The following is a 13,975-nucleotide window of genomic DNA, read 5'->3' as shown; positions in this document are numbered from 1 at the left end:
CTGTGATATCAGAGTGTGTGTGCGGAGTTACAGGTTGTGATGTCAGAGTGATGGGGTGGGGTTATCTGGGAGAGCTGTGATATCAGAGTGTGTGTGCGCGGAGTTACAGGTTGTGATGTCAGTGTGAGGGGTGGGGTTATCTGGGAGGACTGTGATATCAGAGTGAGTGTGCATGGTTACCTGGGGAAGGTTGTGATGTCAGAGTGATGGGGTGGGGTTATCTGGAGAAGGGTGTGAGGTCATTGTGAGGGGGTGGGATTATCTGGGAGACCTGTGATATCATAGTGAGTGTGCACGGTTACCTGGGGAAGGCTGTGATGTCAGAGTGATGGAGTGAGATTATATGGGGAAGGGTGTGATGTCATAGTGAGGAGGTGGGGTCATTAGGGAGGGCTGTGATAGCAGAGTGAGCATGCAGCGTTACTTGGGGAAATTGTGATGTCAGAGTGATGTAGTGGGGTTTTCTGGGGAAGGCTGTGATGTCAGAGTGATGGAGTGAGGTTATCTGGGGAGGACGATTATCTGCTATACCTTGCTGCAAAAAAACATTAGTGGTCAGATATGGGCCCTTTTGTCCCGAAGGTTGTTCATGTATTAATTGCACCCATCCCAACCACAATATGGTTGACCGGTCCGCTATTTTAATATCTATTTTCTCCAAAGGCAATACTTTCCTCCATCGTCATTGCCAACCTGAAGGGCATGTACAAGCAATTTATGGATATACCCCTCCTATGGCGGACTGACAGATATGATCTGGTAAGTAATGCAAAATATGGGAAACCCTGCAATTTTCATCACTGTTGTATCATAGAGGTCCTATATGGTATGTGCATTGTTACATTTTCCCACTACCGCATTGTCTCATTCCTACATCTTATTGTGCTGTCTGTGTGTCAGTCTTCATTCTGGTTCTAGCATTCTATTCACATACAGTGGAGACCTGGCTAAACAATGTCATGCCTTGTTTGCCATTGTGAAAAAGTTGATCACCTGGCTGTACATTATATCTAGCTGAAAAACTAATTAAAAAAACTGGCACCGCATGGTGCAGCTGGCCACATGCAACTTGTCCACGCTCACCTGTGGCAACCAATGGCAGCATGACTTTGCCATTCGCTGTCGCAAGTTGGTATGGCTTGTATATTAACCCCCTTTCTTGGTAAGTGCAGAATTATGAGAAGTTACCATAATAGGATTGCTGTTAATTATAACGTAAATCAATCACTTTCCCTGTTCCAGTTTATATGGCTTGTGAGCTTCTTGTCAACCATCTGCCTGAACCTGGACATTGGACTGGCTGTGGCGGTCGTATTTGGAGTGTTCACAGTCACTTTCAGAACTCAGTTGTGAGTTATTGTTTATTTTATTGGCATGTAGACATGGAAATAACTATAATGGTATAGAACAGGCATGCTCAACCTGCGGCCCTCCAGCTGTTGTAAAACTACAACTCCCACAATGCCCTGCTGTAGGCTGTTTGGGCATGCTGGGAGTTGTAGTTTTGCAACAGCTGGAGGCCGCAGGTTGAGCATGCCTGGTATAGAAGAAATAACTGGCTGCCCGCAGCCACCACTAGGGGGAGCTCACTGCATATGGATTTATTTAGCTAGTATTGAACTCAAATCTGCACAAAGTTAGGTCTACCTATTTGCATGTAACTTCTATGGCTTTGCAAGCAGGAGAAGCAAATAAGAACTTCCCCTCTCCATCACTGGCCTTATCGCGGTCATATACCCTACCTCCGTGGAGTACAAAACATTGATACCCAGACACGTAATGATCCTATATCATTTTATATGATGATTTCAATATGAAGATAATGTTACAAACCGTTATATGCACCACATTGCTTTTCTATTTTGCTGTCGCAGGTCTCATTACTTCATTCTGGGGCAAGTTGCCGAGTCTGATATCTACAGAGAGGCAGAAGAGAATACCTTGGTAAATAACACAGGCAGAACCATACACCTTCCAAGATGGAATTTGCATAGAAAGATAATTTGCATAACATGTTTGCAACCATGATAGTATCTATAGGGTATGTTATCTAGCTTTCCATACATCCTGAATGGGATCACTATGGTTCACAGGCATACACAGCAAAACGCATAATTATAAGGCTACTTTCACATTAGCGTTTTTCTTTTCCGGCATAGAGTTCCGTCCTAGGGGCTCTATACCGGAAAAGAACTGATCAGGCATATCCCCATGCATTCTGAATGGAGAGCAATCCGTTCAGGATGCATCAGGATGTCTTCAGTTCAATCATTTTGACTGATCAGGCAAAAGAGAAAACCGTAGCATGCTACGGTTTTATCTCCGGCAAAAAAAACGGAAGACTTGCCTGAATGCCTGATCCGGCATTTTTTTCTATTGGAATGTATTCAAAATACCGGAATGCCAGATCCGTTCTTCTGCTCTGCGCATGCGCAGACCTTTAAAAATTAGAAAAAAAAAAATACTGGATCTGTTTTGCCTGAAAAAAACACCGGAAAAACGGATCTGGTATTGCAATGCATTTTTCTGACTGATCAGGCATTTTTTAGATTGATCAGGATCCTGATCAGTCAGAAAAAATGACATGCGTTTGCATACAGTCTGCCTCATCAGGCAGGCAGCTCAGGCAATGGAACTGCCTGCCGGAATCAAACAACGCAAGTGTGAAAGTATGAGATCTTGACCAAATATATTATGCTCCTCTGTCTGTATTGGGGAGCTCCGCAGTATCTAAAATATGACTTGACAAGTATTCCCTTGTAGGAGTCATGGAGGTGGAGCTGCTTGCCAGAAGAGTCAGGGTGGTCAGGCCCTAAACAGGAATCTGAATCTGGCCTGATTGATTCCCAAGACAGGGATACTTCACCTTAAACCTGTTCTAAATACCACATATGAGCCGTTGTCTTCCAGTTCTGGCGCATGCACAGTGAAGATGGGTTTACTAGCATCCGGAATGCGCTTCTGACAGGCTGGTGCACAATGCACCAATGTAGCCTGTGCAGTAGCTTTGGGTCATCTAATAACCCTTATCTATAAATTACTAATAGATCAAAAACACTTATTTAAGCCACATTCTTATCAATAAGATATGAATTGAGCTATAATGAGTTTTTATAAGGTCAGAGGTCAGAGATAAGGAGCATCAGCTGAGCTGCGTGACAGAACACAGTAACAATACAGAGCAGCTACTAGAGAATCTCAAGGCTGTACAGAGAAAGGGGCTCAAGATTTGTAATAAAGACTAATTGAAAGAATGATTTTTAGCTCAAAATGAGTACAATGCAATAATAAAAATAAAAAAAATGCCCCCAAAGGTGTACATGGCCTTTAAAGATTTTTAGATGAGTTCAATCTATTTTTTATCCCCCTTTTTTCAAGGCCAAAGAGATTCCCGGTGTGAAGATTTTCCAATCAAGTTCACCCATTTACTTTGCCAATGCAGAATTATATGCAAAATCCCTGAAGATGAAGGTAAGACATCTGTTGTCTAAAGCATGAGGACCTTCATGTAATTCTCAAGTCATTCTCAAAATTCGCCCCAAAATCATGTATTGTAGATGGGGGTGAATGTGGACAAACTGATAGAGAAGAAGAAGAAAGCCATTCAGAAAAGGAGGAAAGGCCTGCAAAAAGTAATCAACCTAGCCAAAATCATCCTGGCTAAAACACAAAAGGTGAGCGGTGACACAGATGCCCCCAAAATGGGCCTTATTAATCAAAACTTACTTTTTCTTGTTGTCCATAGCAACCAATCAGAGCTTAGCTTTCCCTTCTTAAACTGCTCTGCAAAAATGAAAGCTGCGCTATGATTGGTTGGAATGGGCAACACATTTTGATAAATAAACCCCTTATTGGGTACTGCATTCGGGTTTGTAGATTAACATGTCACCTTTATAACTATTAACTGACCGTGGTGCCTACGGAACCACAACCAAAGTGGCCACACATACTAGCTATCAAAAATAGCAGTGGGAATCTGCTGCCCACGTAATGCAAGCAGTGGCCAGGTCCTCCAGTGTGAGAGGATCTTTGTGGGTTTTGATCAGTGGGTATCTGAATGCTGAGAGAAATCTATGGGCCGGTCCAGATTCCGTCCTCTGCAGCGAGGGTTGTCTGATTTAGAAGACCCATTTTCAAATACCCTTTTAAGGAAGTCAAAGTTAAAGGGGATATCCATCCATTAAAAAAAAGAATGGCTTAAAAAAATATATTTAAAAAGTCATGCTCAATTAACTGATCCCCTGCCGCTCCCATTCCAATGCTTCCTGTGTTCCCTACCTGTCTCTACTTTGGCACGAAAATGGGACTGTTTAGTCAGTCATTGGCTGAGGGGAATCATCACTGCAGCCAGTGATTAGTTGGTTGAACATCTTTCCAATAGTGACTTGTGGGGTCCTAGAAAGCACTGAACAGGAACGGCGGGTGTGACGAATACCGTACCCCGACTGACGTCGAAAGTCAACTACGTAGAGCCAGCGAGATACGGTATGGTCACGGGTTACCAAGGCGCGACGTAATGCCGTTCCTGAGGAGCGGGTAAGGTCAGCTTGGTACAGTGTTCACAGACACCTCCTGTCCACACGGGCACAGAGAGGCAACAAGCTGAGAGAGCCTTTTCACTGCCCCAGTGAACCAGCGCCTTCTCAGCCTGGGTAATCTGCCACCAGTTTCTTATTTGATATAAGCCCGGTCCGCTAACGGGATTATATAGGGTAAGAAACCAACCAGCGGTAGCTTATAACTAGGCTGAAACACGGACGTGGGGATTCGTGATCGAGATACAAGAACAGCACAAGATTAAATTATATATTTATTCGCCTTAAGGGCTCACTAGAAATAACACTAAACACACAAAGAATATATACAGTGGTCTGAGGTTACAAATACAGATGGCGTGGTACAAACAGGGTTAAGCAGAACAAAAGTCAGTTTACCAGGTATAAGAGTCCTTTGTGTTGTGATGAGTTCTTAGCTGTGGTCACATGGAAAGCAGTGATGTCAGCTGGTTGCAGGTCCCTCTAAACACATGGCACGATGTGACCTCCCTTCAGAGAAAGACCCGCTGCTTGCTGGCACAAGCCTTTTAACCTGTAGCCGGCCCCTCCCGGCCTCTGGGAGGGGTCCACCCCCCCTCTGCGGTGCTGGCAGCACATGAGCCACAAAACCGATTAGGGCTCATGGCTCCAGACCAGAATGTTGCATGGAGGTGGTTCTGGGACCAATGGATCCGCCTGGGTTCCGGCTACCAGCAGAGTCCAAGCATGATACTGTTATTTGGTTTCTGTGGGGAGATATGTATATCTCCCCTCCCTGGCATCCCACTACCAAACTATGACCATGGGCCTGTTCCTTGTGGCCACAGGGGCACAAATATGCATCTGATAATGTTCATTGAACTGGGGAATGGCTTAGACCCCCTGCAGAGAGTTTTTTTCCTGTTCCTGGCTGAATGGAGGTGAGAAATTGTAAACAACGGTGGCCTGCTAAAGGTTCTCTGCCAGTTGGCTGGGCTTTGAAGCAGGGCCCCCCTCTGTGGAGTTTACTACCTCTGCTATCTGACAGCTGATGGCTGGTGTGGGAACATGGCTGACATGAAATAATAATCCATATTCCTCACACCTCCCCCTTTAAGAGGGTGACAGGGGGAAGCACATTCCTGTATTCCTCCCGTGCGCATATCTGCACCCTCTCCTTGCTGGGATAGCCCATCAGCGTTCCCGTGGTCACAGCCCTTCTTGTGGCGAATTGGCCGTTGCCGAAACTGCCTGACGCAAATGAATGGCATTTGTGAGATCAATCCGGATATGGGTCCGTCTGACAAATGCATTGAAATACCGGATCCGTCTCTCTGGTGTCATCCGGAAAAACGGATCCGGTATTTATTTATTGATTCATCTTCAAAGGTCTGCGCATGCGCAGACCGCAAAACCAGATCCGTTTTTCTGGAACACTTAATGTCGGATCCGGCACTAATACATTTCAATGGAAATTAATGCCGGATCCGGCATTCCGGCAAGTGTTCAGGATTTTTGGCCAGAGAGAAAACTGCACTATGCTGCAGTATTTTCTTCTGCCAAAAAACGTAAGAGGGACTGAACTGATGCATCCTGAACGAATTTCTCTCCATTCAGAATGCATTAGGATAAAACTGATCAGTTCTTTTCTGATATTGAGCTCCTGTGACGGAACTCAACACTGGAAAAGAAAAACGCAAGTGTGAAAGTGCCCTAAGTCTATTATTAAAGGTGTTTTTTTTATGTTTTTGTTTTTTTGTAGAGAGGGAGGGGATTAATTATCTGTATGTTTTTATCTTCATTTTTATACGGAAACCTTTATCTTCTGTCCAGGGAAGCGGATTAGAATTTTTGACAACTAAAGACGATGTGATTGGAAGTCTGAAGACTCTGAGTGAGTCCATCCCACAGTCTTCGGTCACCCTCCGCTCTTTAGGTTTGGAGAAACTTGACTTTCGCTCCCTCATATTGGACTTTTCAGCTGTCAGCTTTGTAGACACAGTTGCAGCGAAAATGTTAAAAAATGTAAGTAAAAACTTATTATAAGAGGGCAAAAAGGTTTTCTTTTTCATATACTAAACTTAAAGCAAACCTCTTACATACCCTTTGCCGCCAAAACATCTCCCAGTACCTGATGGAGCTCTTGATGAGATCTCCAATGGTCCTCTTCTCATGGCCCATCATTATTTCATTCATGTTAAAAACCTTTAGGCTAGGTCTACACGACGACATTTGTCGCACGACAATAAGTCGCGCGACAGATAGGGCACAGCATTTGTCGCGCAACACTTTGTTGCACTAATGTCGCGCGACAAATTTTATAATGGCAGTCTATGGTGTCGCACTGCAACATGCGACATGCTGCGACTGCGACGCAACAGTCGCAGAAAAATCCATCTCGAATAGATTTTCTGCGACTGTTGCGTCGCAGTCGCAGCATGTTGCATGTTGCAGTGCGACACCATAGACTGCCATTATAAAAATTGTTGCGCGACATTAGTGCAACAAAATGTCGCGCGACAAATGTCGTCGTGTAGATGTAGCCTAATAGTTTACATGTGAATGAGCTGATTAGAGTCAATCCCTCCATGCTCCTAATCTGGCCTCTCTGTCTGGCATCCAGCAGCGGTGGGGACGTCAGTACAGGCTTTTACAGAAGTTCCATTGCTCTGGGACATCAGTCAAGCCAGAGAGGCCACATTAGGGGCATGAAGTACGTGGCTAGCTCTCCAACCCCTTGACCTGAATCAGCTAAGTTATAAAGGTTTTTTATACATTATTGAAATAACAATAGGCCATAAGAAAAGGACCGCTGGAGAACGCATCAAGTGCTCCATCAGGTACTGGGGCCGTTTGGGGGACAAAGAGCATGTTCCCTTTAATGGTATTTCCTCTTTCTCTCTTTTTATTTTTTTAGATCTTCACGGAATTTCGCGAGATTGAAGTAGAAGTCTATATTGCAAACTGTCAGTGTAAGTTGCCATATTTCTGGAATCTTTATTGAATTTTGAATAACCCCCCACCAATTGGGAAATAATTAGAGAATAACATTTTTTACTCCAAAAAAAATAAAAATGTGTTTATGATTGTAAAAAGTAAAAAAAGACCAGAGAATGGAAAATTTAAAAATGACTCATTATTTTAAAACATTTTGTCTATTGCTACAAAATAAAGGAAATGTATACTTTTGCAATCATTCTTATTGTTCCAATGAAACAATGCCTGGTTCCTGTATTCAGCTCCAATGTAGGCCTATGAGTCTCCTTAGCGACAGACCACAAACAAACCTTTTGTGTAGTCTGATTATTTGCTTCACTTCCTCTGGCCTCTCTCCTTGATAACCTACATAAGGAAGAAGAGGCGGCAGATGGGATGGAATAATACATGACTACAGGATGTGACTACACAAAAGAATGCTGCAAAATGAGAATGGGGGTCTTGTGTAGCCTTTTTAGATGGAACGGTGGTCGAGCATGCACACCGCTGTTGCATGCAAAGTCTAGGGGTCTGCCGAAGAATACAGTGCTTGGCTATCTCCAGGGACGTAGCTAAAGGCTCATGGGCCCTGGTGCAAGAGTTCAGCTTGGGCCCCCTTCCCTTAGTGCTTGTTGGCAAGGGGTAGGGGAGCACATATCCTTTCTACTGCCTGAGGCAAACATTGAAAGGGCACCCCCTCATGCCAAATTCTTGACCTAACCCCCTTCCCTCCAGCCAGAGGTGTAAATTGACCAACATGCACTTTCTATAATGCCAGTGTCTTATGTGGCACAAGGGTCTTTGGGCCCCTCAGGCTCCTGGGCCCGGTAGCAACTGCTACCTCTGCACCCCCTATAGCTACGCCACTGGCTATCTCTAGCAAATACGACAGATTGTGAATGTTGTGGCCCTGCGTATGCTTGACAGCCGCTCCATACAAACAGGGAGACATGGGACCCCTCTTTTTGTGAGGGTCCCAGCAGTCGTACTTCTAGCGATCTAAGTATGGAATCTAAAACTTTATTAATGGTTGTACAGGTTCTCCAGCACATGGCTACTCCCCTATCGTTCCCATAAAGCCTTTCAGCTATTAAATACCCCCAAGAGGACTCACATGGCCTGTGACTCCTATGGAGGTAGGGATGCCCATCATGCACTATACACAATGGAGTTGTCATCAGGACAGGTCACTTTATACAGGTCCTTCTCAAAAAATTTGCATATTGTGATAAAGTTCATTATTTTCTGTAATGTACTGATAAACATTAGACTTTCATATATTTTAGATTCATTACACACAACTGAAGTAGTTCAAGCCTTTTATTGTTTTAATATTGATGATTTTGGCTACAGCTCATGAAAACCCAAATTTCCTATCTCAAAAAATTAGCATATTTCATCCGACCAATAAAAGAAAAGTGTTTTAAAAAAAAAAAAATCAACCTTCAAATAATTATGTTCAGTTCTGCCCTCAATACTTGGTCGGGAATCCTTTTGCAGAAATGACTGCTTCAATGCGGCGTGGCATGGAGGCAATCAGCCTGTGGCACTGCTGAGGTGTTATGGAGGCCCAGGAGGCTTCAATGCGGCGTGGCATGGAGGCCATCAGCCTGTGGCACTGCTGAGGTGTTATGGAGGCCCAGGAGGCTTCAATGCGGCGTGGCATGGAGGCCATCAGCCTGTTGCACTGCTGAGGTGTTATGGAGGCCCAGGAGGCTTCAATGCGGCGTGGCATGGAGGCCATCAGCCTGTGGCACTGCTGAGGTGTTATGGAGGCCCAGGAGGCTTCAATGCGGCGTGGCATGGAGGCAATCAGCCTGTGGCACTGCTGAGGTGTTATGGAGGCCCAGGAGGCTTCAATGCGGCGTGGCATGGAGGCAATCAGCCTGTGGCACTGCTGAGGTGTTATGGAGGCCCAGGATGCTTCAATGCGGCGTGGCATGGAGGCAATCAGCCTGTGGCACTGCTGAGGTGTTATGGAGGCCCAGGAGGCTTCAATGCGGCGTGGCATGGAGGCAATCAGCCTGTGGCACTGCTGAGGTGTTATGGAGGCCCAGGATGCTTCGATAGCGGCCTTAGGCTCATCCAGAGTGTTGGGTCTTGTGTCTCTCAACTTTCTCTTCCCAATATCCCACAGATTCTCTATGGGGTTCAGGTCAGGAGAGTTGGCAGGCCAATTGAGCCCAGTAATACCATGGTCAGTAAACCATTTACCAGTGGTGTTGGCGCTGTGAGCAGGTGCCAGGTCGTGCTGAAAAATGACATCTTCATCTCCATAAAGCTTTTCAGCAGATGGAAGCATGAAGTGCTCCAAAATCTCCTGATAGCGGCTGCATTGACCCTGCCCTTGATAAAACACAGACCATCACTGACTGTGGGTACTTGACACTGGACTTCAGGCATTTTGGCATTTCCCTCCCCCCAGTCTTCCTCCAGACTCTGGCACCTTGATTTCCAAATGACATGCTAAATTTGCTTTCATCCGAAAAAAGTACTTTGGACCACTGAGCAACAGTCCAGTGCTGCTTCTCTGTAGCCCAGGTCAGGCGCTTCTGCCGCTGTTTCTGGGGAATGCGGCACCTGTAGCCCATTTCCTGCACACGCCTGTACACGGTGGCTCTGGATGTTTCTACTCCAGACTCAGTCCACTGCTTCCGCAGGTCCCCCAAGGTCTGGAATCGGTCCTTCTCCACAATCTTCCTCAGGGTCCGGTCACCTCTTCTCGTTGTGCAGCGTTTTCTGCCACACTTTTTCCTTCCCACAGACTTCCCACTGAGGTGCCTTGATACAGCACTCTGGGAACAGCCTATTCCTTCAGACATGTCTTTCTGTGTCTTACCCTCCTGCTTGAGGGTGTCAATGATGGCCTTCTGGACAGCAGTCAGGTCGGCAGTCTTACCCATGATTGCGGTTTTGAGTAATGAACCAGGCTGGGAGTTTTTAAAAGCCTCAGGAATCTTTTGCAGGTGTTTAGAGTTAATTAGTTGATTCAGATGATTAGGTTAATAGCTCGTTTAGAGAACCTTTTCATGATATGCTAATTTTTTTAGATAGGAATTTGGGGTTTTCATGAGCTGTATGCCAAAATCATCAATATTAAAACAATAAAAGGCTTGAACTACTTCAGTTGTGTGTAATGAATCTAAAATATATGAAAGTCTAATGTTTATCAGTACATTACAGAAAATAATGAACTTTATCACAATATGCTAATTATTTGAGAAGGACCTGTATAAGGCTGTCTTGCAGATGTCCTAGCAAAGTGAAAGGTTAAACAATTGCACCCGTTATCAGTAAGGTACCAATCATGGCGCAGAGGGACATATGGCAGCACACCTTCATGAGGTCTCTACGGCTATGTCAGGAGGGCTTCCATATCCTGTGACACCTTTTATACTCTTCCTGTTATCAACCCGAAGCTCAACCAAGGGTGGGGAGGACCCTACTTATGGCCAGTGGCCGGGTACATACGATCCTCGCAGCATTAATTAATGCTAGGAGCTTAAGGTACTTATGCATCTGGCCAGCAGCCTCAGGTGTCCTCATGAAATAAACTGTATTGCAGTCTTCAGGAGGATGATACAGTTGAATACTGCAGCAGGGTGGCTGTGTTTTGTTCTGCGGGTGCAGTAGCTTAGGCTACTTTCACACTAGTGTTAGAAGAAAATCCTTATGCAAACGGATATCGTTTGTTTGCGGATCCGTCTGACAAATGCATTTCACAGATTTAGGCCTCATGCACACGACCGTTGTGTGCATCCGTGGCCGTTGTGCCGTGTTTTTTTTTTTGCGGACCCATTGACTTTCAATGGGTCCGTGGAAAAATCGGAAAATGCACCGTTTTGCAGCCGCATCCGTGATCCGTGTATCCTGTCCGTCAAAAAAATAAGACCTGTCCTATTTTTTTGACGGACAACGGTTCACAGACCCATTCAAGTTAATGGGTCCGTGAAAAAACACGGATGCACACAAGATTGGCATCCGTGTCCGTGATCTGTGGCCGTAGGTTACTTTCATACAGACGGATCCGAAGATCCGTCTGCATAAAAGCTTTTACAGAGCTGAGTTTTCACTTCGTGAAAACTCAGATCCGACAGTATATTCTAACACAGAGGCGTTCCCATAGTGATGGGGACGCTTCTAGTTAGAATATACTACGAACTGTGTACATGACTGCCCCCTGCTGCCTGGCAGCACCCGATCTCTTACAGGGGGCTGTGATCCGAAAAATTAACCCCTCAGGTGCCGCACCTGAGGGGTTAATTGTGCGTATCATAGCCCCCTGTAAGAGATCAGGGCTGCCAGGCAGCAGGGGGCAGTCATGTACACAGTTCGTAGTATATTCTAACTAGAAGCGTCCCCATCACCATGGGAACGCCTCTGTGTTAGACTATACTGTCGGATATGAGTTTTCACGATGTAACTCAAATCTGATGGTATATTCTAACATAGAGGCGTTCCCATGGTGATGGGGACGCTTCAAGTTAAAATATACCATCGGATTGGAGAAAACTCCGATCCGATGGTATAAAAGGGACTCCTGACTTTACATGAAAGTCAATGGGGACGGATCCGTTTGCAATTGCACCATATTGTGTCAACGTCAAACGGATCTGTCCCCATTGACTTGTATTGTAATTCAGGACGGATCCGTTTGGCTCCGCACGGCCAGGCACACACCAAAACGACTTCAAAAATCAAGGAAGACCCACGGATGAAAAAACGGTCACAGATCACGGACCTTAAAAAAAACCGGTCGTGTGCATGAGGCCTTAAAGGTGTGCGCATGTGCAGACCGGGAAACCGGATCTGTTTTTCCGGAACACTTGGTACTGGATCCGGCATTAATACATTTAAATGGAAATTAATGCCGGATCCGGCAAGTGTTCCGGTTATTTTGGCCGGAGAAAATACCGCAGCATGCTGCAGTATTTTCTCCGGCCAAATACCATAAAAGGGACTGAACTGAAGACATCCATAATGCATACTGAACGGATTACTCTCTATTCAGAATGCATTGGGACAAAACTGAAGCGTTTTTTTCCGGTATTGAGCCCCTGTGATGGAACTCAATACCGGAAAACTTTAACGCTAGTGTGAAAGTACCCTTATGCTTCACTAAGGTATTTGCTTCTGCTGAGGCAAATTGCTGTGCTGCTCTTTAATATTTGGTTTTGCTGGGGCAGTATTTTGTGCTGCACTTTAATATTTGGTTTTGCTGGGGCGGTATTTTGTGCTGCACTTTAATATTTGGTTTTGCTGGGGCGGTATTTTGTGCTGCACTAAGGTATTGCCTACTTCTGTAGTCCCTGCCTATTTGTGTTGCCCCCACATCTGTGAATCTGAACCTGCCTACAATACGGGCCACTTTTTGTTTTTTTCCCCGGGGTCAGTAAGTTCTAAGTCCACCCCTGAGCTGAACACACAGCCCTGGTCAGTCTCCTGCTGACAGTTTCCCTTTTAACTTTTTACCGAAAAACAGCGGACAGTGCTGTAAAAGGTTCAGTAAAAAGTGCAATAAGACAATGGTGATGACAGACGGTAAAAGTGACACGAGATCTGTTCTTTCTTTTGCAGCCTCTGTGCTACAGCAACTGGAGAACAACAATTTCTTCAATGAAAACATCACGCGGGCCGCCATATTTGCTTCCATTCACGACGCAGTTTCCTACATTTCCAGTGGACAGAGCAGCGAATCCAGCTCGGTGTCAGAAATCACAGCTATCTAGCTGGATTATGCTCTGTAGTCTATACGGCCATCAAAAGACTGAAATGGCTGCAAGTTGTATGTGACTGTGCATCGTGTTCAGGCAGCAACGCTTTATTCTCAGGAACAACGGCCTAACGGGAATTGCTCTGTCATATGGTCCTATATTGCTTCGAGAGTCCTACAGCCCTCTATGCAAGTGCGGAACAAGTCAAAGTTTCCAGGGAAATGTTACCCCCTGGAGGCTCATCTTTTAAGGAGGTTGTAATGACAGCAACCAAGGCAATGTTAAAGGGGTCTTCTGCTCTTTATATGGATAGTTCATCAGTATCGGATGGGTCGGGGCCTGACACCCAGCATCTCCACTGATCAGCTATGAAAACAGCTGAGTGTCAGGTGTCAGACCCCCACAGCCCTGATATTGATTGCCTAACCTGAGCATGCTGTATGTCACTAACATCTCCAGTCTGGAAAACTTCTTTATGAAGGTCCAATACATTTCCGGGGCCAGCAAGACCTGTTTAGATGAATATTGGTCAGACGTTGGGCTACATTTTGTGAAAACTGCACAACAATAAAAAAAATTCATACAAAAAAAACATAAATCCTGTATCTGCATCGTAATATTCTTATCAATATCAGCTCATACAGTCAATGGGGGTTACTGGGTGGCCAGTGGTTGGCAGTACTACACGGGTACACTAGGAGTGCCACACTATGCTGAATGCTAAGAATTAGTATCTATTCCATTTATGTCCACCTGTCTAGGATGAATATA

General features: G+C 45.2%; 1 protein-coding gene across 1 annotated transcript in view; it reads left to right on the top strand.

The window, feature by feature from the left end:
• LOC122943093 (solute carrier family 26 member 6-like) overlaps window positions 1-13,219 on the top strand; it is a 31,472-nt gene extending 18,253 nt beyond the window's left edge. Inside the window, exons 11-18 of the mRNA XM_044300528.1 lie at window positions 664-759; window positions 1,243-1,349; window positions 1,875-1,944; window positions 3,379-3,471; window positions 3,558-3,674; window positions 6,348-6,539; window positions 7,432-7,486; window positions 13,068-13,219. Coding sequence (XP_044156463.1) covers window positions 664-759; window positions 1,243-1,349; window positions 1,875-1,944; window positions 3,379-3,471; window positions 3,558-3,674; window positions 6,348-6,539; window positions 7,432-7,486; window positions 13,068-13,219 — 882 coding nt within the window. The remainder of the gene's footprint in view (window positions 1-663; window positions 760-1,242; window positions 1,350-1,874; window positions 1,945-3,378; window positions 3,472-3,557; window positions 3,675-6,347; window positions 6,540-7,431; window positions 7,487-13,067) is intronic.
• Window positions 13,220-13,975: the final 756 nt, after the last annotated feature.

This window comes from Bufo gargarizans, chromosome 7, assembly GCF_014858855.1.
Source record: "Bufo gargarizans isolate SCDJY-AF-19 chromosome 7, ASM1485885v1, whole genome shotgun sequence".
In the NCBI taxonomy this organism is placed as follows: Eukaryota; Metazoa; Chordata; class Amphibia; order Anura; family Bufonidae; genus Bufo; species Bufo gargarizans.
Note: the sequence above shows the minus strand (reverse complement) of the source record. Positions and strands in the feature narration are given on the sequence as shown.